This window comes from Cyprinus carpio, chromosome A12 (assembly GCF_018340385.1).
Source record: "Cyprinus carpio isolate SPL01 chromosome A12, ASM1834038v1, whole genome shotgun sequence".
NCBI lineage: Eukaryota > Metazoa > Chordata > Actinopteri > Cypriniformes > Cyprinidae > Cyprinus > Cyprinus carpio.
In genome coordinates, this window is record NC_056583.1 from 1 (window position 1) to 23,390 (window position 23,390).

General features: G+C 37.4%; 1 protein-coding gene, 2 long non-coding RNA genes and 1 pseudogene across 4 annotated transcripts; 3 read left to right on the plus strand and 1 right to left on the minus strand.

Moving 5' to 3' along the window:
* The first annotated feature begins 53 nt into the window (after positions 1 to 53).
* LOC122147095 lies at positions 54 to 692 on the plus strand. The gene is made up of 3 exons (XR_006161414.1): positions 54 to 195; positions 342 to 429; positions 526 to 692. It is a non-coding gene; the product is annotated as an uncharacterized LOC122147095 (long non-coding RNA).
* Positions 693 to 986: 294 nt separating this feature from the next.
* LOC122147096 lies at positions 987 to 1,646 on the plus strand. The gene is made up of 2 exons (XR_006161415.1): positions 987 to 1,034; positions 1,507 to 1,646. It is a non-coding gene; the product is annotated as an uncharacterized LOC122147096 (long non-coding RNA).
* Positions 1,647 to 12,118: 10,472 nt separating this feature from the next.
* Positions 12,119 to 13,852, minus strand: LOC122146929 (eukaryotic translation initiation factor 2-alpha kinase 1-like). 2 transcript variants are annotated; one of them, XM_042767055.1, is made up of 5 exons: positions 13,385 to 13,852; positions 12,957 to 13,046; positions 12,661 to 12,828; positions 12,430 to 12,566; positions 12,119 to 12,329 (listed from the first exon to the last, which is right to left on the minus strand). In XM_042767055.1, exons 2-5 carry the CDS (start codon positions 13,009 to 13,011, stop codon positions 12,288 to 12,290), a joined length of 402 nt encoding a protein of 133 aa, XP_042622989.1. In that variant the 5' UTR covers positions 13,012 to 13,046; positions 13,385 to 13,852; the 3' UTR covers positions 12,119 to 12,287. The 2 variants fall into 2 exon arrangements, with proteins under 2 accessions (XP_042622989.1, XP_042622988.1); XM_042767054.1 differs by lacking the exon at positions 12,957 to 13,046 and having other exon boundaries at positions 12,128 to 12,329; positions 13,385 to 13,842.
* A 279-nt stretch (positions 13,853 to 14,131) lies between these two features.
* LOC122147094 lies at positions 14,132 to 22,240 on the plus strand (annotated as a pseudogene).
* The last annotated feature ends 1,150 nt before the right edge of the window (positions 22,241 to 23,390 follow it).

The window sequence follows — 23,390 nt, forward strand, 5'->3', positions numbered from 1 at the left end:
CCCTTTTAAAATTGAGAGTTTTTTTTGTTTTTGTGCCAAGCCCAAACCTTAAAGTAGAAAAAGGCCTGTACACGCTCTGCAGATACAATTTGTGAGCCTCAGGAAGGATTCCATTGCATTAAACTAAGTAAAGGCACCTGTGCATTAGCAGTGGAACACAGTAAATGTAACCTGGACAATATATTAAACAATCAGGTGAGTGTATACAGTATATACTCAATTGTAGAATTTTAAAAACAGGGACAAAATGCATGCAAAATGTGTTTTAGCTAATGTATTTAACCCTAGTAATTACAACAAAAACAGTTTAATGACAATTATATACATTTATATTTTTACAGGAACAGCATTTACTGATACTTTATGTGCTGGCTGCATAGATGGAACTTATTCAAATGGCTCTCTAAAGGCCTGCCTACCACATTCAAAGTGAGAAGTGTCCAGATCATTTTAAGTGTCCACAATTTCATTTAAAGATTATTCTAAAACTGGATATACTAATATTACTGAATTAAATCTCTTCAGATGTGAGACTATGGGACTTACAGAAATAAAAGCAGGAACATCGTCCTCTGATGCTGAATGTGAGAAAGTGACTTCGGTTGGTCTTATAGTTGTAGTCACAATTACACTTCTTGTAGCTGTTGTGGCTGTGGCTGCTGTTAAATAGCATGCATCAGAAAACATAAAGCAAGGCGTCTAAGAAACGTAAGAACAGAATTCTTACTATAAAATTATATATTATACTATATAATTTTAACGTTACTATAATTAACATTAGCAGTACTAATACTTTTTATATACAGGTTTCTATGCGCACCCCAAAAGCAACTGAGGATGATATCGGTAAGTGAATTTTGACCTCTTCTTTATTAATGCAGTCAAACATTTCAAATAGGATTATAATAGGAAGTACCTTACTAAAATATTGATGTTGTCTTCAAAATAAAAGTACATAAAGCTTTATTTTATTTATTATTTTTAAAGAAATGGCAGTCTCAGCTGGACCTACTTTGATAAAACAGTATTAACAGGTAAGATCCAACAGCTGATCAATAAGATCTTTATTATATTATATTATATTATATTATATAAGAGTGCTCACATGAAACCTGTTGTGTAGTTCTTCCTTTGAAAAAGTGCTTAGTAAAGGTCCTGACATTTCAGAATCTATGCCCAAATTTCCAAATGACAACAAGATCAACTTCCTTTGTGAACCAAAATGTACAAGGTTTAAAAAAAAAAAACATTAGCATCTATCACTAGTCTAAAACCTCTCATTGCTCATTGTTCTCATTGCTCAATTAAATGACACAAGTAGTGCAGTGAAATTAAAAGACCATTGTGGGTAAAAAAAAAAAAAAAAAAAAAAACACAGGACAATTACAATTACACAGGCCAATTTTGTGTTGAGTCATACAGGACATACAGGCCTTTTTACAGATTACATTATGTGCTTAAGCACATCAGTGGAACAAAGGATTAATTATGCTTTTCTTTCCACAGAATCACAACAGGTTTTTTTTCCCCTCTAAGAAACAGAGGAGTATGTGCTGACATCAAGGACTCTAATAATGTTAAAAGTGTATGTTGATTTTATAAAAAATGTTTTAAATTTTATAATAAAAACTACAATGATGTCCCCATGTTTATGAGCCATTAATCACAAAGAAATCAGTGACCAGCCAGCTTCTTTCTGCAATGTAAATCCGCAATGTAGTTTTTTTTCTGGAGTGACCATGGATACACTGATTCCAACATCAACTGCAATCAAGAGAATTTGGGAAGTTTGGTTTTTTCTTTTTTTTTATTTTGTGAAATGCTGTGTTATTCTTTGTTCATCATGGGACAGCTCGATATCGATTATATGGGCTATAAGGGCTTGGGGGCCGCGTTGCATTCTGGCCATGTTGATGGCCTCGTGGAATGTAAACATACAGCAAGTCGGAGAGAAGAAACAGAGTTGGGAGAAATAAAAAATATGTTAAAATCGCGAAAAGTTGTGGGATTTACAGGGATCGCTAAGTAGGGATGCCAGGATCGGTATGTGGACAAAATCGGCACTATTAACGGTTTGGATCAATAGAAAATCCCAACAAAGTGGAGCACCGACGACGAGTTGCTGCCGCACTTTTTCATTACAGATATCTTCGCTACCTTGTTTGTTTTGTGAGCGCCTACACTTCAGAACAGTTCCGAAGCTACAAGTCATTGGAGTCTCATGTGCAGTTCACAAATGGATGGGTTAAGGAGCTGCAGATCATAAATCCGGCAACCAAAGGTAAACTGCACTCCGCCTAGTTGCTAGTTTAGTAACCGTTAGTGCTAACAACCATTCACATGTACTTTAACTAACTTATGTGTTTCAAAAGTTAGTTAGTAGCTGTCAACCCTCCTGTTTTTTTCCGGGGTTCTCATGTATTTGAGCTTCTTTTCCCGCTGTCTTCCGTTGTAGTATTTTCCTGTAAAATATCCCGTTAGCCCTTCCATCGGACCTGTCAGTCTCTGTGCTGTTGTCCTGTTGCTACACAGTTGCCCTTCCAGCAAAACAGATATTTTCAAAAACCCTTGTTTTGCTTAACGTTACTTGAAAGCAACCTTAGTGTGATATTGGCCTTTTTAAGATAACAGCATGGTTGTTGTGAAGCACGATTTCACACCAATGTAAGCAAAGTCACGTTAGACATAGCTTCACAATCTCGCTTAGTTAATGCAGCAGGGTTTTGTAGTACAATTTTTGCTGTCAGCAGAGGGATAGCAACAGAAAGCTGAATGTAGAAATTTTCCCCGTATTTTGGATGAGTAACCCAGGAAATTTCCCTTATTTTCAGTGTTTACTTAAGCTATATAAATTAATATTCAGATATCATACCTCACTTGGTCTCCGTGGTCACGCCTCCAAGCAGGAATTCGCAGTGGAAAGTTAATCCATTTTTTTCAAAGGCGATTATGTGTTTGCGCTATCACACCCACAATACAGCAACGGTTTACCATGGTTGAAATAGTTTTTTAATTAAAACAAATTAGACACCGGCTGAGAGGGTATTCTAAAATGCGCAGTAGTCCGGTACAGTAAAAAAGGCCCAACATGGGGGCCCACGCCAAAAAATGCTCCGCCCCCAAAAATACCAATATCGCCCAATATGGGGTCTCCCTTTTGATGCTTCCAATTTTGGAGTAAACGCTTCTTCCCACTTCGTTCCTACTTTTTCCCCAAATTCTTTCTGATTTCAAGGGGACCCAAAAATGTCTCCCGATGTACACTCGCTGAACCTATTTCACACAACCTGGGGATAGCATGGGCCTGGGCGGGGTGGGGGGGTTTAAATAAGAATGCCTTTACATCTTTTTTTATTTCTGTTCGTTTTTCCATACATCTTTTATTAAAATTTTATATAGGCAAAAACCTTTTTAATTTTTTCAATTTACGAGGGGGCATGTTGTTAACTTAAAATTATGATAATTTGGGGGCAAATTTAAAATGTTGTTAATCCCTGTAAGAAAACTTAGACCCCGTCCTGATCTCAGGTTTTTTCCGTAGATTCTTTAATACAGTTAGGTTTAATCCCGTCCTGATCCAGGTGTTCCGTCAGATTACAAAAAAACGTTAGGGCTTCAGACCCCCGTTTGTCTCGGGTGTCTCTGTCAGTTAATTAAACAGTTAGGGCTTCAATCCCGCCCTGATCGCGGTGTCTCTGTCGATTACTTAATACAGTTATACTTCAGACCCCCGCCCCTTCAGGTGATTCGTCAGTTTAAATTAATACGTTATATTTAGACCCCCGTCCTGATCTCAGGTGTTTCATGTCAGATTACTTTAATACAGTTATGGTTTTCGATACCTGTCCACTTTCTTTTTAAATTAAATAAAAATACCCTTTCCTTCAAAGTTTACTGACTTCCACCCTTCTATCAATTCTATCACAAAAGACAAGTCGCTTTAAAACCTCAGATTTTTTCACTCAGCTTTTAAAATCTTTAAAAAAAACACTTGTAATTATTCAAATTCCATCCCCAAATTGAATTTACACATAAAGAACATAAGATATTTGATAATGTTTGAAGGACGGGTTGCTTCAGGGCTTACAGGATCTTCTGAGTTATTATCTCCCAAACCATCACTTTCTGAAGAGTGACTGTCCACTACAGAGAAAGAGATAGAATATAACATATTTGAGGAGTTAAAGGTGTTGAAAGGAGCACTGTTGTACATGTCTGAATGGGTGGCTTCTCACACCCTGATTATTGGTGATTACCTGGACGTCATAACCAGGTTTGGTTTGGGTAGTAAACCGTAAAGTAAAACCTTAATAAGTACGACCGTTATGTGCACGTTTTACATTTTTTGGTTGTTTATTTGTTTTCGAAAATAGAGATCGCTAAGACATGTGACCAACTGGGCGGCAACGTCATCAGAACGCAAAGAATTATGGGTATGTTTGGCCATGTTACATGGGTTTGGCATAACCAGTCTAAGTGCGGGCATGAAAATAGAAATACTTAGCGTGAAAAACAGAATATAATCGTACAAAATGCAACGGAGACCTAAAGAAACAGTTGTCGACCATACAGCCCTAAAACAAATCCTAATGCAAAGAGAGCGAGATATGACGAGAAAAAAAGTGGATCCAAAGGCACGGGATCCTTTACGAGTCAGAAGCGACTGGTACAGGTGACGTCAAACTGTGCCGAACTTTCCAGCCCCCATATATGTAACAACCTACATGTATACTAATGTTTTTAGTGCATACACACACGAAGTGTTCTATGGACTTTTTAATCATGTAATGTATTCATCTAAATTGTGTTTACCTGTTAATATGTAAAGGAAACTGAATTAAGTTGAATTGTTTACTACTATTTTAAGTTATTTAATTGTGTTTGCAACCAAAGAACACTGATTTTTTGCACAATTCTTCCTTAATACGCGATAAAGGAGAGGCAGAATTTATCTTCAGTCTTGTTGTGTATTTTATTTACAGTGACATGGCTAAAAATCATTACATGTGAGAATAGAGACATTACAAAATCTTTTGGAAAACAATAAACATTTACATATTAGAATGTGAGCATGGTATATAATTCTCCAAAAAGGCTTGAACCGGTCTGTATTCGTAGCTTTGACCTCAGTATGGCCGAGGTACAGAGAAGGGGTCCAGGCGGATCACAGTCCACCATTTCTAAGGCAAGGTTTGCCGGCCAACCACAGTCAACAAATAAATTAGCTATGTAACTATTTCACAACCTTTAAAACTGATTAACGTTTACGCTTTAGTACGTGTGGTACCGTAAGCTAATGGTCCTGGGTTAACGCAACAACACACCCTGGTTTTTGGCCACAACATAAACATTACAGAGAGTAATTTGGTAACTTACCTTTTTGAAAAATGCTTTGAACACACCATCGGTGGGGGGGGGGGGGGGGGTGTGGTGGAGTTTGAGCGAAGGTAATCTTGGGCTTCTTACTGCTGCAGTCCATGCCAGTCCGTCCACTATTTGTCCACCCTCTGAAAACATGGCCTTGTACTATTATTTTCACCTGGAAACGATAAACTATAAAAGTAGTAACCAGTTCTTAAAACGCTTTACCGCACTGCTTATTCCAGTTTAGCGTTCATCCCCTCCATGTAGAACGTCCTGGCGCGTTATGTTTGTGCCGCGGTTTCCCCAAAAGGCTGTTGCGTTTACCACTGGGAATACGTCAGAGGAGAAATGACGAGCAGTATCAATTCTCTATAATACTTACCGTGTCAGACAATAAACATAATGAATATAAACATATAATATCTAAACGTTCACGTGTATGACTGTTTTCCCGCCTCCTCATTATCCAGCGGAGGTATGCGTTGTATTTTCGGCTTCACAGCCATCTTAGTTTATCCTGTGGATTAAAAAACGCCCCGCCGCAACAAACAAAAACCGCCATTATCTGCGCATGATCGGTTGACCTCGATTTTGTTTATTTGTTTTTGGTTTGTGTTTGGTTTGTTTGTTTGTTTTGTTTTTTTTTGGAAGATGTGCGTTTTTAAAACTCACGACCTTCAGAAGAACCCAGGTTCTGTCGTGGTAAGAAACCCCTTGAATTTAGGTGACTGCCAGAAGGGCTTGGCGCTATTATTTCGGGGACTGGAGGGCGGTTGGCAATTCATCTGCAACTACTTGACTGGAGCTGAAAATGTAGGAAGTGACGATTGACAGTCGAAGTGAACAGGAGGAAATGCGATGGAAAAGCTGTTGCGGTAGTTTTTTTTTTTTTTTTTTTTTTAAAGTTTCTATATTTATGGGTTGGTGCGCGAATACAATTATTTAAAGGTTTGGTTCAGAGCATATCTTCCTAATCGAATAAAAAATAAAAGTAAAAATACATAACAGCCAGTAGATAAAGTTTGAAATACATATCATGTACCCAATGAAACATAAACGAATTAACACAAAAAGGCATCGCCAGAGTAACAAACATTAGATATCAGTAAATTAACTAGTTAAACCAGAATTAATACTTCCAGCCATTTTGATGCTGACCTTTACCCTCGAATCCAGAAATAGCATTCTATATAATTTGTCAATTTAAACACCTTGAAAAGAGTTTGTTATTCATTACACTTGGATTTACATGCAGAAAAATTGTCCAAGCAAACTTATCAAGTTGACTAAATAGTGTATCATAGAGTTTGAGTCATAAAAGTAAAAGAAAATAGAAAAATTAGATAAGGGATATTTTGAGTCAAGTTTGTCCCTTAATAAAATCTTGTATATCTTCCCCACAGGAACGTAGCTATATGAACACCTATAGAAATAATGTGTCTAGCGTTTCTTGTTTCCATAAAGCAAAAACTTCATTTTTCGTCTACAGTAAGGATGAATTTACCCAATAGTTTGTTACACGGGTAAATAATGGTGGAAGAATTTTAAATGATATTTTTTTTCACTTTTGTTCGGAATTAAAAATTTAATGTTGGTTATTCCATGCCTCTAATCCAATTTACTAATTTCATACAAGGTGTACCAATTAGTATCTGGAGGCAGGGCTTAGATTTTGCAACATAAAAAGTGTTTTTTTATTACTTTTGTTTGTTAATTTTCTTTTTTCTTTCGAGAACGGATAGACCATTTATTGAAACACTGCGGGTAGAAAGGATTTATAAAATTGAATCCCAAAACTGTCTCAGTTCTAAGTAGGGTGATGATCCCTTGGGTCTAGCTTTTGGGTTACAATATCAAATTCCTTTCTTGGAGGCTGGAAATTAAATTTTATGGGTGACGCTCATAAGTAAGACATCAAGCACGGTGAGTAATGGCTTCTCCTGCTATTGTTATTTGCACTGCTTTGCCACATGTATAGTTTTTATCTATCTCTGTCGGTGATGAGGGATTCACATGTGATAAATGCAGGGAAATAGTTAGACTGACAGAGAAGATTTCAGAATTAGAGACACGCATCCCTATTTATATTTGTAGGTGATAAGGGTTTGAGGTGTGTTGATTTGGGTTTGGATGCGTCTAGCTCAGGGAGTCCTGTACATTGTTCGGTTTCGGTAACAGGGCCTTTGCAGCAGGGCAACTGGGTGACTGTGAGGCGGCATAGTCGTGGGTCTAAACACCACTCTTCTGTTCCGATCAAAACATTAAACAGGTTCTCCCCACTCAGTGATGTACCCACTGAGAAACCTGATGAAAGTGCTCTAGTTATTGGCGATTCTATTGTACGGAACGTGAAAATAGAGACACCAGCCACCATAGTCCAATGTTTACCGGGAGCCAGAGCGCCTGACATCTTAGCAAATTTAAAAGTGTTGGCTAATGCTAAACGTAAATACAGTAAGATTGTTATTCACGCCGGTGCTAATGATGTTCGACTTCGCCAGTCGGAGATCACTAAAAATAACATTAAAGAGGTGTGTGAACTTGCAAGCATGATGTCAGACTCTGTAATATGCTCTGGTCCCCTCCCTGCTTACCGTGGTGATGAGATACATAGCAGATTGTCATCACTCAATGGCTGGATGTCTAAGTGGTGCCCGCAGAATAACATAGGTTTCATAGACAATTGGACAAGCTTTTGGGGCAGACCTGACCTGTTGAAAAGAGATGGTCTTCATCCCTCCTGGGGTGGTGCCGCTCTTCTTTCTAGAAATATGGCACATAGTCTTAGAGTTTGTACTTGACTAACTGGGGCCCAGGTCAGGGAGCAGACAGACTGGCTAAACCGACCGTCTGCTAGCCGCCTCCAGTCACAGAAGTCAGTTAATTCTCAGCACATAGAGACTTTTTCACCTAGATATCACACTATAGATACTGTGTCTGTTCCCCGGGCTAGAAAATACAAAAAACGTCCAAACCAATTATAACAATTTAATTGAGGTTCAACAAATAAAAAGCAGATGCAATACGGATAAACAAATGATAAAGCTTGGCTTATTGAATATCAGGTCTCTTTCTACGAAAGCACTTTTTGTAAATAATATGATCACTGATCATTATCTAGATGTACTCTGTTTGACAGAAACCTGGCTAAAACCTGATGATTATATTATTTTAAATGAGTCTACACCCCAAGATTACTGTTATAAACATGAGCCACGTCCAAAAGGTAAAGGGGGAGGTGTTGCTTCAATTTATAACAATGTTTTCAGGATTTCTCAGAGGGCAGGCTTCAAGTATAACTCGTTTGAAGTATTGGTGCTTAATATAACATTATCCAGAGAAACAAATGTTAATGATAAATCCCCTGTGATGTTTGTACTGGCTACTGTATACAGGCCACCAGGGCACCATACAGACTTTATTAAAGAGTTTGCTGATTTTACATCCGAGTTGGTGTTGGGTGGAGATAAAGTTTTAATTGTTGGTGATTTTAATATTCATGTTGATAATGAAAAAGATGCATTGGGATCAGCATTTATAGACATTCTGAACTCTATTGGGGTTAGACAACACGTCTCAGGACCTACTCATTGTCGAAATCATACTCTAGATTTAATACTGTCACATGGAATTGATGTTGATGGTGTTGAAATTATGCAGCCAAGCGATGATATCTCAGATCATTATTTAGTTTTGTGCAAACTTCATATAGCTAAAACTGTAAATTCCACTTCTTGTTACAAGTATGTTATAACCATCACTTCTACCACAAAAGACTGCTTTGTAAGTAATCTTCCTGGTGTATCCCAATTCCTTAGCATATCCAAAACCTCAGAACAACTTGATGATGTAACAGAAACTATGGACTCTCTCTTTTCTAGCATTTTAAATACAGTTGCTCCTTTACGCTTAAGGAAGGTTAAGGAAAAGAGTCTGACCCCGTGGTGTAATGAGCACACTCGCACCCTAAAGAGAGCAGCCCGGAAAATGGAGCGCAGCTGGAGGAAAACAAAACTAGAAGTATTTCGTATTGCTTGGAGGGAAAGTAACCTATCTTACAGAAAAGCATTGAAAACTGCTAAATCTGATTACTTTTCGTCTCTTTTAGAAGAAAACAAACATAACCCCAGGTATTTATTTAATACAGTGGCTAAATTAACGAAAAATAAAGCATCAACAAGTGTTGACATTTCTCAACATCACAGCAGTAATGACTTTATGAACTACTTTACTTCTAAAGTCGATACTATTAGAGATAAAATTGTAACCATGCAGCCATCAGCTACAGTATCACATCAGACAGTTCACTATAGATCCCCTGAGGAACAGTTCCACTCATTCTCTACTATAGGAGAGGAAGAATTGTATAAACTTGTTAAATCATCTAAACCAACAACATGTATGTTAGACCCTATTCCATCTAAGCTCCTAAAAGAGGTGCTTCCAGAAGTCATAGATCCTCTTCTGACTATTATTTAATTCCTCATTGTTATTAGGGTATGTCCCAAAATCCTTCAAACTGGCTGTTATTAAGCCTCTCATCAAAAAACCACAACTTGACCCCAAAGAACTAGTTAATTATAGACCGATCTCGAATCTCCCTTTTCTTTCAAAGATACTAGAAAAGGTAGTATCCTCACAATTATATTCCTTCTTAGAGAAAAAATGGCATCTGTGAGGATTTCCAGTCAGGATTTAGACCGTATCATAGTACTGAGACTGCTCTCCTTAGAGTTACAAATGACCTGCTCTTATCATCTGATCGTGGTTGTATCTCTCTATTAGTGCTATTGGATCTTAGTGCTGCGTTCGACACTATTGACCACACTATTCTTTTGCATAGACTAGAACACTTTGTTGGCATAAATGGAAGTGCATTAGCATGTTTTATATCGTACTTATATGATCGCCATCAATTCGTAGCAGTGAATGAAGAGGTATCATATCGTTCACAAGTGCAGTATGGAGTACCTCAAGGCTCAGTACTAGGGCCGTTACTCTTCACGCTTGACATGTTACCCTTGGGAGATATCATCAGGAAACACTGTGTTAGCTTTCACTGTTATGCTGATGATACTCAGCTCTATATTTCTTCGCGGCCTGGCGAAACATACCAATTTGAAAAACTAACGGAATGCATAGTTGATATAAAAAACTGGATGACGAGTAATTTCTTACTGCTAAATTCTGAAAAAACAGAGGTGTTAATTATATGGCCAAAAAGCTCTGCATGTAATGACCTAGAACGCTGTCTAAGCCTTGATGGTTGCTCTGTCAATTCTTCGTCATCAGTTAGGAACCTAGGTGTGCTATTTGATAGCAACCTTTCCTTAGAAAGCCACGTTTCTAGCATTTGTAAAACTGCATTTTTCCATCTCAAAAAAATATATCTAAATTACGGCCTATGCTCTCAATGTCAAATGCAGAAATGTTAATCCATGCGTTTATGACCTCAAGGTTAGACTATTGTAATGCTCTATTGGGTTGTTGTTTCTGCACGCTTAGTAAACAAACTCCAGTTAGTCCAAAATGCAGCAGCTAGAGTTCTTACTAGAAACAAGGAAGTATGATCATATTAGCCCGGTCCTGTCAACACTGCACTGGCTCCCTATCAACACATCGTATAGATTTTAAAATCTTGCTTATTACTTATAAAGCCCTGAATGGTTTAGCACCTCAGTATTTGAATGAGCTCTTGTTACATTATAGTCCTCCACGTCCGCTCCGTTCTCAAAACTCTGGCAATTTGATAATACCTAGAATATCAAAGTCAACTGCGGGCGGCAGATCCTTCTCCTATTTAGCGCCCAAACTCTGGAATAACCTACCTAACATTGTTCGGGAGGCAGACACACTCTTGCAGTTTAAATCTAGATTAAAGACCCATCTCTTTAACCTGGCTTACACATAACATACTAATACACTTCTAATATCCAAATCCGTTAAAGGATTTTTAGGCTGCATTAATTAGGTAAACCGGAACCGGGAACACATTTCCTATAAGACCCGATGTACTTGCTACATCGTTAGAAGAATGGCATCTACGCTCATATTAGTCTTTTTCTCTCTTACTCCGAGGTCACCGTAGCCACCAGATCCAGTCTGTATCCAGTCAGAGGGTCACTGCAGTCACCCGGATCCAGTATGTATCCAGCCCAGATGGTGGATCAGCACCTAGAAAGGACCTCTACAACCCTGAAAAGACAGCGGAGACCAGGACTAGAGCCCCAGAGACAGATCCCCTGTAAAGACCTTGTTTCAGACGACCACCGGGACAAGACCACAGGAAACAGATGATTCTTCTGCACAATCTTACTTCTGCTGCAGCCTGGAATTGAACTGCTGGTTTCATCTGGTCAGAGGAGAACTGGCCCCCCGACTGAGCCTGGTTTCTCCCAAGGTTTTTTTCTCCATTCTCTCACTGATGGAGTTTTGGTTCCTTGCCGCTGTCGCCTCTGGCTTGCTTAGTTGGGGACACTTCATTTACAGCGATATCGTTGACTTGATTGCAAATTATTGCACAGATACTATTTTAAACTGAACTGAGCTGCATGATGACATCGCTGAATTTAATGATGAACTGCCTTTAACTGTCATTTTGCATTATTGACACTGTTTTCCTAATTAATGTTGTTCAGTTGCTTTGACGCAATCTTTTTTGTTTAAAGCGCTATATAAATAAAGATGACTTGACTTGACTTGATTGAAGACTAGAGTAATTGCTGCTGAAAATGCAGCTTTGCCTTCACGGGAATCAATTACATTTTAAAACATATTAATGTACAAATAAATACAGTGTTTGTGGCTATAAGAGATTCTTTAAAAAACATTTAAAATATCAGATCCTATTTGACCCCAAGCCTTTGAACAGTAGTGTATATTACAAAGCAGTGTAAGTGGAGCTGCTACAAGTGAAAACGTTTTCACCTTAGGCTCTGGCCATCTGTCCTCAAGTATCTATGTTCCTGCAGAATCCAAAAGATGAACAGGGTTTTTGTTCATGAAAGCTGGATAGAAGTCATAAAAAAAAAAAAATGAAATCGATGATGAATTATGTCAGATTACCTGAGGGAAGAGTGATGAGCTGGTTGCGTGCAGGAGCTCTGTGAATGCCCGGTTATGCTGTAGTCGAACCGAACTAAACTCATCACTGACAGCCAGTGGTGACAGGAGGTTCATGGCTGCTAAACGCTGGCCTATCACTGAAACAGCAGAGGCATTTGAGGAAACAAAATTTAAGACAAATATCAGAAAATTTAAAAAAATGTGCATACTTATAAGGCTGTATCAACCTACCCTTAAACAGCATGCGTGAGCGTGTAGGATCACTCTCGTAAACAAAGCACAAGTGCTCCAGTAGAGATCCCAGCAGCAGTTGGTTGGGAATGGCAGAGGCAAATTCCTGGATCGATGGATACTGTCTCCCCGCCAGCAACACTTCACGATTGTTGTCCAAGTCTGAGGCTACATTTATATAACATATAAAAAGATTGAAAACTATATGTTTGATTATGTCTGAATATCAAATACACAAAATAAGTGAAAACTAACCAAACTGAGTCTAAAAAGGACTTGGATTCGAGGTTTCTTACCTTCTGCAATAACTTTGGCAATTAAAGCAATAATGTCATTTTCCCCTGAATCCATTTAGACACCAAACATTTACGGTACTCTCTTAACAGCTGAGCAAATAGAAATACACCAATGCTGCATCTTGAGTGTACAGTAGGGGGTGGGTAAGGTCTAAGTAACTTATCAGCTTGAAAGATTTTCAAGTTACCCCTCCACAAACCCCTAAGAAGTAACAGAAAAAATATTAGAGAGGATGGACATCTTAAAAATGCATTAAATCAATTAAGTTGTTAACATACTACTTTGACAGATTGTGCACATGATATTTAAAGCCATTAACATCCAAAAGAAAGTAAATAACGTTAATACTTGGTTTATAAGACCAAACTCTAGCCATGACTTCAGTCGGGGATGAAAGGGGCCGCACTATATATCGCAGTGGACTCACTATCAAACTGGACGTCTTCCTCGGTATCTGTCAGGCTGAATATTCCTTCTCTTGATCTTCTGTCTTGAGTGGAAAGGCCCCGTCGGATATGAAAGCTACGGCTGTTAACGGTAGACACTACACTGCTACTCGAACTTTCCTCTGCCATGAGTCTCTCTGTTGTGTGAAACATGACCGTTTGCTAAAAGACACTTCTGTTTATCCCATTCAGTAGCTCCATTCAGAAGGGCCAAAGTAATAAAAAAAAAACGCCCTTTTAATTTGGCAAACCCCACTTACACGTTTTAAAACTGGCCGATTAAAAATACCACTACAAACCGACAGTCACCTGCCATGTTTCTACGAACAAGTCAGGAAGTATCTCTAAATTACTACCATGTGATGACGTGATGAACAACTTATGATAATATGCATCTAAACATAAATCGAATAATCATTTTATTGATTTATTGTAGTTTCTACATACTTTTATCTCCATAAACAACACAAGTTACAAGAAATAACCTTAACAATGTTGTAGCGTCAGTGTCAGTTTCGGCTAATACTAGAACTGAACTTTTTCCACAGTCCCTACTCGGGCAACCACGCGCAGGATGATGAAACGTTTTTAAATATTACATTAAAATAGTTACTTTAGTTTTTATTACAATGCATCGCAATCTGATACGTAAATAAAATTTAACAAGAAACAATAAAAAAAATAAAACGCATTAAAACGGAAAGACGAAACAGTGCACTTTGTGTACACAGTTGATCACATGCATGCTACGCAAAACATGTGGTGACCTGACGTTGTGCGTCACACCGCGGGAAACGTCTACAGAGAGGCAGAGAGCTATTAAGTTGTGCGCATGTTTATTGCATATGGAATACTGAAGTGTATTCCATTATAGTTAATCAGAACTACTTCCTTGTCGAAGCATTGGTTTTTCACACTGAACAATGAAAACACTTTAAATTCCCGCTTCTTGTTTGACCTGGATACCGCAGGGAGCAGAAGCTATCAAAATACCTACAATGCAACCCTTAAGTTAAGATTCTGTGACTGATACCATATATATTGCTACAGATAAAAAAAATGTCAGATTCAAGGTAAGTGTTTATAGCTTTGCATAGTCTTTATAGTAGTTTGCTACATTAGAACAACGAAAAATAATAGATTGGTGGTGATAGAGATTATCTTCTATTCTGGACACACTGTTTACTCTAGTGTTATACAGTACTGTTCACTAATGTTTCCTTTCATATTCTGTGTTTTAAATTCCTAGCACAAGTTCTGCAGGAGCCATAAAGGCAATAGACAAACAGTCTGTGCATCAGATCTGCTCTGGACAGGTGGTGCTGAGTCTGGCCACAGCTGTGAAAGAGCTGGTGGAGAACAGCATTGATGCTGGTGCCTCTAATGTCGGTGAGCTCAAGGGATGAGAGCATGAGGAAACATTGCATTTGAGGTCATGCTACATTTGCTCAAGTGTTTTGTTTTCATGCAGATGTCAAGCTAAAAGACAGTGGAATAGAGTTAGTGGAAGTTTCCGACAATGGAAAAGGTGTTGAGGAGCAAAACTTTGAGGGACTAAGTAAGTTGCCTTGTGAGCATTAGAGATACAAGTCTGTGGCATGCTTACACTTCTGGTCAAAAGTATGAAATAGTTAAACATTTTTAAAAAAGATATCTCTTAGGTTTACCAAGGCTGCATTTATTCATATTTTTAAATATATTTTCAAATGAATCAATTTATTCCTGTGATAGCGAAGCTGAATTTTAAGCATTCTTCACTGTCACATGATTCTTCAGAAATCATTCTAATATGCTGCTGATCTGGTGCTCAAGAAACATTCTGTTATTATCAATGCTGAGAATAGTTTTTGCTTTTTAATATTTTTGTGGAAACCAAATGATTTCTGAAAGATCAGACAGACACTGAAGATCTGGAGTAATGACTGCAGAAAATTCAGCTTTACCATCAACGGGATAAGTTATGTTTTAAAATATATTAAAATAGAAAACAGCTCTTTTAAATTGCAATAATATTTCACAATGTTACTGTTTTAATTATTGTATTTTTGATCAAAGGCAGAGGCAAATTCCTGGATCGATGGATACTGTCTCCCCGCCAGCAACACTTCACGATTGTTGTCCAATTCTGAGGCTACATTTATATAACATATAAAAAGATTGAATACTATATGTTTGATTATGTCTGAATATCAAATACACAAAATAAGTGAAAACTAACCAAACTGAGTCTAAAAAGGACTTGGATTCGAGGTTTCTTACCTTCTGCAATAACTTTGGCAATTAAAGCAATAATGTCATTTTCCCCTGAATCCATTTAGACACCAAACATTTACGGTACTTTCTTAACAGCTGAGCAAATAGAAATACACCAATGCTGCATCTTGAGTGTACAGTAGGGGTGGGTAAGGTCTAAGTAACTTATCAGCTTGAAAGATTTTCAAGTTACCCCTCCCCAAACCCCTAAGAAGTAACAGAAAAAATATTAGAGAGGAGGGACATCTTAAAAATGCATTAAATCAATTAAGTTGTTAACACATACTACTTTGACAGATTATGCACATGCTATTTAAAGCCATTAACATCCAAAAGAAAGTAAATAACGTTAATACTTGGTTTATAAGACCAAACTCTAGCCATGACTTCAGTCGGGGATGAAAGGGGCCGCACTATATATCGCAGTGGACTCACTATCAAACTGGACGTCTTCCTCGGTATCTGTCAGGCTGAATATTCCTCCTCTTGATCTTCTGTCTTGAGTGGAAAGGCCCCGTCGGATATGAAAGCTACGGCTGTTAACGGTAGACACTATACACTGCTACTCGAACTTTCCTCTGCCATGAGTCTCTCTGTTGTGTGAAACATGACCGTTTGCTAAAAGACACTTCTGTTTATCCCATTCAGTAGCTCCATTCAGAAGGGCCAAAGTAATAAAAAAAACGCCCTTTTAATTTGGCAAACCCCACTTACACGTTTTAAAACTGGCCGATTAAAAATACCACTACAAACCGACAGTCACCTGCCATGTTTTTTCTACGAACAAGTCAGGAAGTATCTCTAAATTACTACGATGTGATGACGTGATGAACAACTTATGATAATATGCATCTAAACATAAATCGAATAATCATTTTATTGATTTATTGTAGTTTCTACATACTTTTATCTCCATAAACAACACAAGTTACAAGAAAATAACCTTAACAATGTTGTAGCGTCAGTGTCAGTTTCGGCTAATACTAGAACTGAACTTTTTCCACAGTCCCTACTCGGGCAACCACGCGCAGGATGATGAAACGTTTTTAAATATTACATTAAAATAGTTACTTTAGTTTTATTACAATGCATCGCAATCTGATACGTAAATAAAATTTAACAAGAAACAATTAAAAAAATAAAACGCATTAAAACGGAAAGACGAAACAGTGCACTTTGTGTACATAGTTGATCACATGCATGCTACGCAAAAACATGTGGTGACCTGACGTTGTGCGTCACAACCCGCGGGAAACGTCTACAGAGAGGCAGAGAGCTATTAAGTTGTGCGCATGTTTATTGCATATGGAATACTGAAGTGTATTCCATTATAGTTAATCAGAACTACTTCCTTGTCGAAGCATTGGTTTTTCACACTGAACAATGAAAACACTTTAAATTCCTGCTTCTTGTTTGACCTGGATACCGCAGGGAGCAGAAGCTATCAAAATACCTACAATGCAACCCTTAAGTTAAGATTCTGTGACTGATACCATATATATTGCTACAGATAAAAAAAAAAATGTCAGATTCAAGGTAAGTGTTTTATAGCTTTGCATAGTCTTTATAGTAGTTTGCTACATTAGAACAACGAAAAATAATAGATTGGTGGTGATAGAGATTATCTTCTATTCTGGACACACTGTTTACTCTAGTGTTATTACAGTACTGTTTACTAATGTTTCCTTTCATATTCTGTGTTTTAAAATTCCTAGCACAAGTTCTGCAGGAGCCATAAAGGCAATAGACAAACAGTCTGTGCATCAGATCTGCTCTGGACAGGTGGTGCTGAGTCTGGCCACAGCTGTGAAAGAGCTGGTGGAGAACAGCATTGATGCTGGTGCCTCTAATGTCGGTGAGCTCAAGGGATGAGAGCATGAGGAAACATTGCATTTGAGGTCATGCTACATTTTGCTCAAGTGTTTTGTTTTCATGCAGATGTCAAGCTAAAAGACAGTGGAATAGAGTTAGTGGAAGTTTCCGACAATGGAAAAGGTGTTGAGGAGCAAAACTTTGAGGGACTAAGTAAGTTGCCTTGTGAGCATTAGAAGATACAAGTCTGTGGCATGCTTACACTTCTGGTCAAAAGTATGAAATAGTTAAACATTTTTAAAAAGATATCTCTTAGGTTTACCAAGGCTGCATTTATTCATATTTTTAAATATATTTTCAAATGAATCAATTTATTCCTGTGATAGCGAAGCTGAATTTTAAGCATTCTTCACTGTCACATGATTCTTCAGAAATCATTCTAATATGCTGCTGATCTGGTGCTCAAGAAACATTCTGTTATTATCAATGCTGAGAATAGTTTTTGCTTTTTAATATTTTTGTGGAAACCAAATGATTTCTGAAAGATCAGACAGACACTGAAGATCTGGAGTAATGACTGCAGAAAATTCAGCTTTACCATCACAGGGATAAGTTATGTTTTAAAATATATTAAAATAGAAAACAGCTCTTTTAAATTGCAATAATATTTCACAATGTTACTGTTTTAATTATTGTATTTTTGATCAAATAATTTCATGTGAGCTTGAGAGTTCTTTCAAAAACATTATAAAATCGAAATGATTTAAAATTTTTGACCGGTAGAAACTTATTTGTGTCCTTTCAACTCCTGCAGCTTTAAAACACCACACCTCTAAACTAAGGGATTTTTCCGACCTGATACACGTGGAGACGTTTGGGTTCCGTGGTGAAGCACTGAGCTCACTTTGTGCTCTTAGGTAACACTTCACTTTGGATTTGTCCTCTTAATTTTTACAATATGATGAGTGTGATGATTAGAGTATAGTGATGATCTCACAATTGTTCATGGTCTGATATCTTATTTTATTAATCTCTCTATCCACTAGTGATTCCTTAATGTACACTGTTTTTACTTATGATCGCAGTGATCTTAGTGTTGTGACCTGCCATGAGAGCGCTCAGATCGGAGCTCGGCTGGTGTATGACCATAATGGTCATCTCACTCAACGTGTGCCGCACCCCCGCCAACATGGCACTACTGTCACTCTGCAGAAACTCTTCTCCACATTACCTGTCCGACACAAGGAGTTCCAGCGCAACATCAAGAAGGTCTGCTGGGAGATACTTGGGTACAGGGGTGGTTTGCATTCATGTTTAGAAAGAAATTAACTAGAGTTTCTTCACAGGAATATTCCAAGATGATATTCTGTCTTGCAGTCCTACTGCATCATCTCCACTGGTGTGCGTCGTATTACATGCACCAACCAGACGGGACAAGGCAAGCGCACCACAGTACTGTGCACTAGTGGGAGTAACAGCATGAGAGACAACATTGGAGCTGTGTTTGGACCTAAACAGGTGAATGACCTATTCTCTGTTCTTACACCAATATACAAACAGAACACACTTTGTTATATATCATAACAAGTACATTTACTATTGTTTATCCCTGTTGTTTGAAAGTAACATGTATTTCTCATTTTTACTTATACACAGCTACAAAGTTTGATTCCCTTCCAGCAAATATCTCCCGGTGAATCAATTAAAGAAGACTATGGTCTCGGGGAGGTAGATGTTCCTAAAGACCTTTTTGTGTGAGTTGTTCTGTGTAAACACATGAATTTGTTTGTGCACTTTCTGTAAATAAGGTAATGAAAACCATTTTATGACTTTGAATGTTCCTGTGTAAAGTGATTGTTATTGATGATATTAAATTCTAGCATTGACGGGTTTGTGTCACAAGCGGATCATGGTGTTGGACGAAGTGCTACTGACAGACAGTTCTTCTTTATCAATAAAAGACCCTGTGATCCAGTAAAGGTGTGGTCTCTTTTTAAATATGCTTGTTTGTGTTCATATAATTATATCTAATAAGTATGACATCATTGTTGTTGTTGTCTTTTTTTTATATATATATTTGCAGGCCTCCAAGCTTGTGAATGAGGTTTATCACATGTACAATCGGCATCAATACCCTTTTTTGTCGCTCTAAACATCACTGTTGCTTCAGGTAAGACTTGACAGAACAATAAAGAAATTAAATTGTATATAAAAGTGTACATTACTGTTACACTACTGTATCATTGATTTTAATTGATGAAAAGTGTCAGTAAAATATTTACAATGTTACAAAAAATCTATTATGAATAAAATGTTCTTCTAAACCTATAATATTAAAACTTCATAATGTATGTGTGTGTTTATAATATATATATATATATATATATATATATATATATATATATATATATAAATATATATATATATATATATAGTATAAACAGATCCACAAGAATATTAAGCAGTAATGGCTGCTGTGCAATCACAGAAATAAATTGAATTTTAAAACAATTGCAATAGAAACCAGCTGTTAAATTGTAATAATATTTCACAATATTACTAAACAATCACTGCATTTTTTTATCATATAAATGGAACCTGGGTGAGCAAAAGGGACTTAAAACATAAAAAATAAAAATGCTTAATGCAATTAATTTATTGATACTTGTCATTTATATTCAAAGTTTTAATTCTTTGTTTTACATTAGACTGTGTCGACGTGAATGTGACTCCAGACAAACGTCAGATCCTTCTACAAGAGAAAAACTCTTGCTGGCAATTCTGAAAAGCTCACTCATGGCTATGTTTGAGACTGGTGTCAATAAAATCAGTCTCAATCACATTACTCCAGCAATTACCAGTAAGTACATCAGACTTTTTAAGACATATGATATGTTGTCTTGAAGTGTTATTACAGATGTTGTTGATGTTGTTCTTCATTCAAGACTTGTGTAGACCAACCGAGACAAGTGCTGGTTCAGAAGATCGGGAAATAGGTTCTGTCTCTGAAGCACTTCCAGATGATGAACCCCCAAAGACTTCCATCAATCTAGCTCGACTTAAAGAAGCATTTTCAAACCATCAGGTTCCTGGAATTGGGTCAAAGCAGTCTAGTCATAAAGCTGCCTGTTCTGGTTCTTCTCAGAAGAAGATGTTTTCCTTTGTGAGCTGCTCTAAAAAAATGACAGACATTATGAGGCCACCTTTAAAGTCCTCTCCAAGTTTCGCTGCCGTTTCCTCTATAAAAAAATCAACTGTTTGTCTAGCTAAATATAAAAGCACCTTTGATAATGATGCTGAAGATTCTGAGGCTGCAAACCAAATTTCAGCTGAAGATGATCCAGAGATTTTACATGAAAACAATTCAGAGTCAGGTTTACACCCTAGTATCTATGAAACTGATGTTAAAGCTGAGACTATCAGTGAACCTGTAGATGAGAAGTTCTGGAGTTATAAACCTTTGGTGCCGGAGACAAAGTTAGAGCAACAAGACAAGGACAGAATTTCCAGTCCTGAAGCTAAAAGAGCTCGATATGAATCTGAACCTCTAGCACAAAACTGTTTGGTGGACTCCAAAAACAAGAATGCTTCTACGCAATTGGATTCACCTGTCAGCATACAGAAGAACACAGTGCTTTTGCAGTTTTCTCCTGCAGGAAACTTTCTAAAAGGATGCAGAGGCTACAGGCTCAGAAGAAAGAGAATCATGAGCAAGAGCTAAAATATAGACGGTTCAGGGCAAAGATTAACCCTGGTGAAAACCAGAGTGCTGAGGACGAGCTTAAGAAAGAAATAAGGTTATACTGATCTTTTGATTGATTTCTTAAAGTACCAAAATCAGCATCAAGTTTATATGCCATTTACAAAGCTTCAACTTTTTCTTACAGCAAAGACATGTTCAAGGATATGGAAATCATTGGTCAGTTCAACCTGGGTTTTATTATCACCAAGCTGAAATCTGACCTTTTCATAATTGACCAGCATGCCACAGACGAAAAGTACAATTTTGAGATGCTACAAAAGAATACTGTCCTTAAAGGGACAGCGACTCATAGCGTAAGTCAAACCACTTTCTTTGCAGGTTTTCCATGAGCACAGTTTCACGATACTGGGAGATGGCGCCTTTGTGGACTGATAGGGTTAATCTTTGCCCTGAACCGTCTATATTTAGCTCTTGCTCCATGATTCTTTTCTTCTGAGCCTGTAGCCTCTGCATCCTTTTAGAAAGTTTCCTGCAGAGACAACTGCAAAAGCCGTGTTCGTCTGTATGCTGACAGGTGAATCCCATTGCGTAGAAGCATTCTTGTTTTTGGAGTCCACCAAACAGGTTATGTGCTAGAGGTTCAGATTCGAAACGGGGATCTATCTCTTTTAGCTTCAGGTCGAACTGGAATTCCTGTCCTGTTTCTCTAACTTTGTCTCCGGCACCAAAGGTTTATAACTCCAAACTTCTCATATACAGGTTTCCCTTATAGTCTCAGCTTTAACATCAGTTTCATAGATACTAGGTGTAAACCTGACTCTGAATTGTTTTCATGTAAAAATCTCTGGATCTTCAGCTGAAAGTTGGTTTGCAGCCTCAATCTTCACATCATTATCAGGTGCTTTTATATTTGCTAGACAACAGTTGAATTTTTTATAGGAGGACACGGCAGCGACTTGGAGAGGACGTTAAGGTGCCTCATAATGTCTGGTCATTTTTTTTAGAGCAGCTCACAAAGGAAAACATCTTCTTCTTGAGCAGAACCAGAAACATGCAGCTTTATGACTAGACTGCTTTGACGCCAATTCCAGGAACCGATGGTTTGGAAATGCTCTTTAATTCAGCTATATTGATGGAATCTTTGGTGGATTCATCCATCTGGAAGTGCTTCAGAGACAGAACCTTATTTCCCGATCTTCTGAACCGCACTTGTCTCGGTTGGTCCTACACAAGTCTTGATAAGAACAACATGCAACAACATCTGTATAACACTTCCGACAACATATCATATGTCCTTAAAAAGTCTGATGTACTTACTGGAATTGCTGGCTGTAATGTGAGTGAGACTGATTTTATTGACGCCAGTCTCCAACATAGCCATGACAAGTGAAACAGCTTTTTTCGAATTGCCAGCAAGAGTTTTTCGGGGCAGAAGGGGAACTCTTGTAGAAGGATCTGACGTTTTGTCTGGATCACATTCCGTCGACACAGTCTGAAGTGTAAAACAAGAAATTAACTTTGAATATAATGACAGTATCTAATACATTAATTGCAGTAAGCATTTTTATTTTTTATGTTTTAAGTCCCTTTTGCTCCCCAGGTTTCCATTTATATGATAAAAAATGCAGTGATGGGGGTTAGTAATATTGTGAAATATTATTACAATTTAAAGCTGCTTTCTATTGCAATTTGTTTTTAAAATTCATTCTATTTCTGTGCTTGCACAGCAGCCATTACTGCTTAATATGCTTGTGAATCTGTTTATACATATATATATAATATATATATATATATATATCTATCTTCCGATTCTATATATATAGTATATTATATATAAATATATAAACACACCATACATTATGAAGTTTTTAATATTATAGGGTAGAAGAACATTTTATTCATACTAGATTTTTGGTAGGTGTAACAGTGTAAATATTTTACTGACACTTTTCATCAATTAAATCAATGATACAGTAGTGGGGTAACAGTAAGGTACAACTTTTATATACAATTTAATTTCTTATTGTTCTGTCAAGTCTTCCTGAGCAACAGTGATGTTTAGAGCGACAAATGGTATTGATGCCGATTGTACATGTGATAACGTCATTTTCACAAGGTTGGAGGCCTGCAAAATATATAATAAAAAACAGACAACAACAACAAGATGTCATACTTATTAGATATAATTATATGAAACACAAACAAGCAATTTAAAAGAG

What these genes read in the sequence shown, in the direction of transcription:
- LOC122146929 (XM_042767054.1), bottom strand. Translation starts at nt 13,556, where the DNA reads ATGTTTCACACAACAGAGAGACTCATGGCAGAGGAAAGTTCGAGTAGC. An exon ending in CTCACGCATGCTGTTTAAGG is followed by an intron (nt 12,567 to 12,660) that starts GTAGGTTGATAC and finishes CTGCTGTTTCAG; the next exon opens with TGATAGGCCAGCGTTTAGCA. An exon ending in GCTCATCACTCTTCCCTCAG is followed by an intron (nt 12,330 to 12,429) that starts GTAATCTGACAT and finishes TGGATTCTGCAG; the next exon opens with GAACATAGATACTTGAGGAC.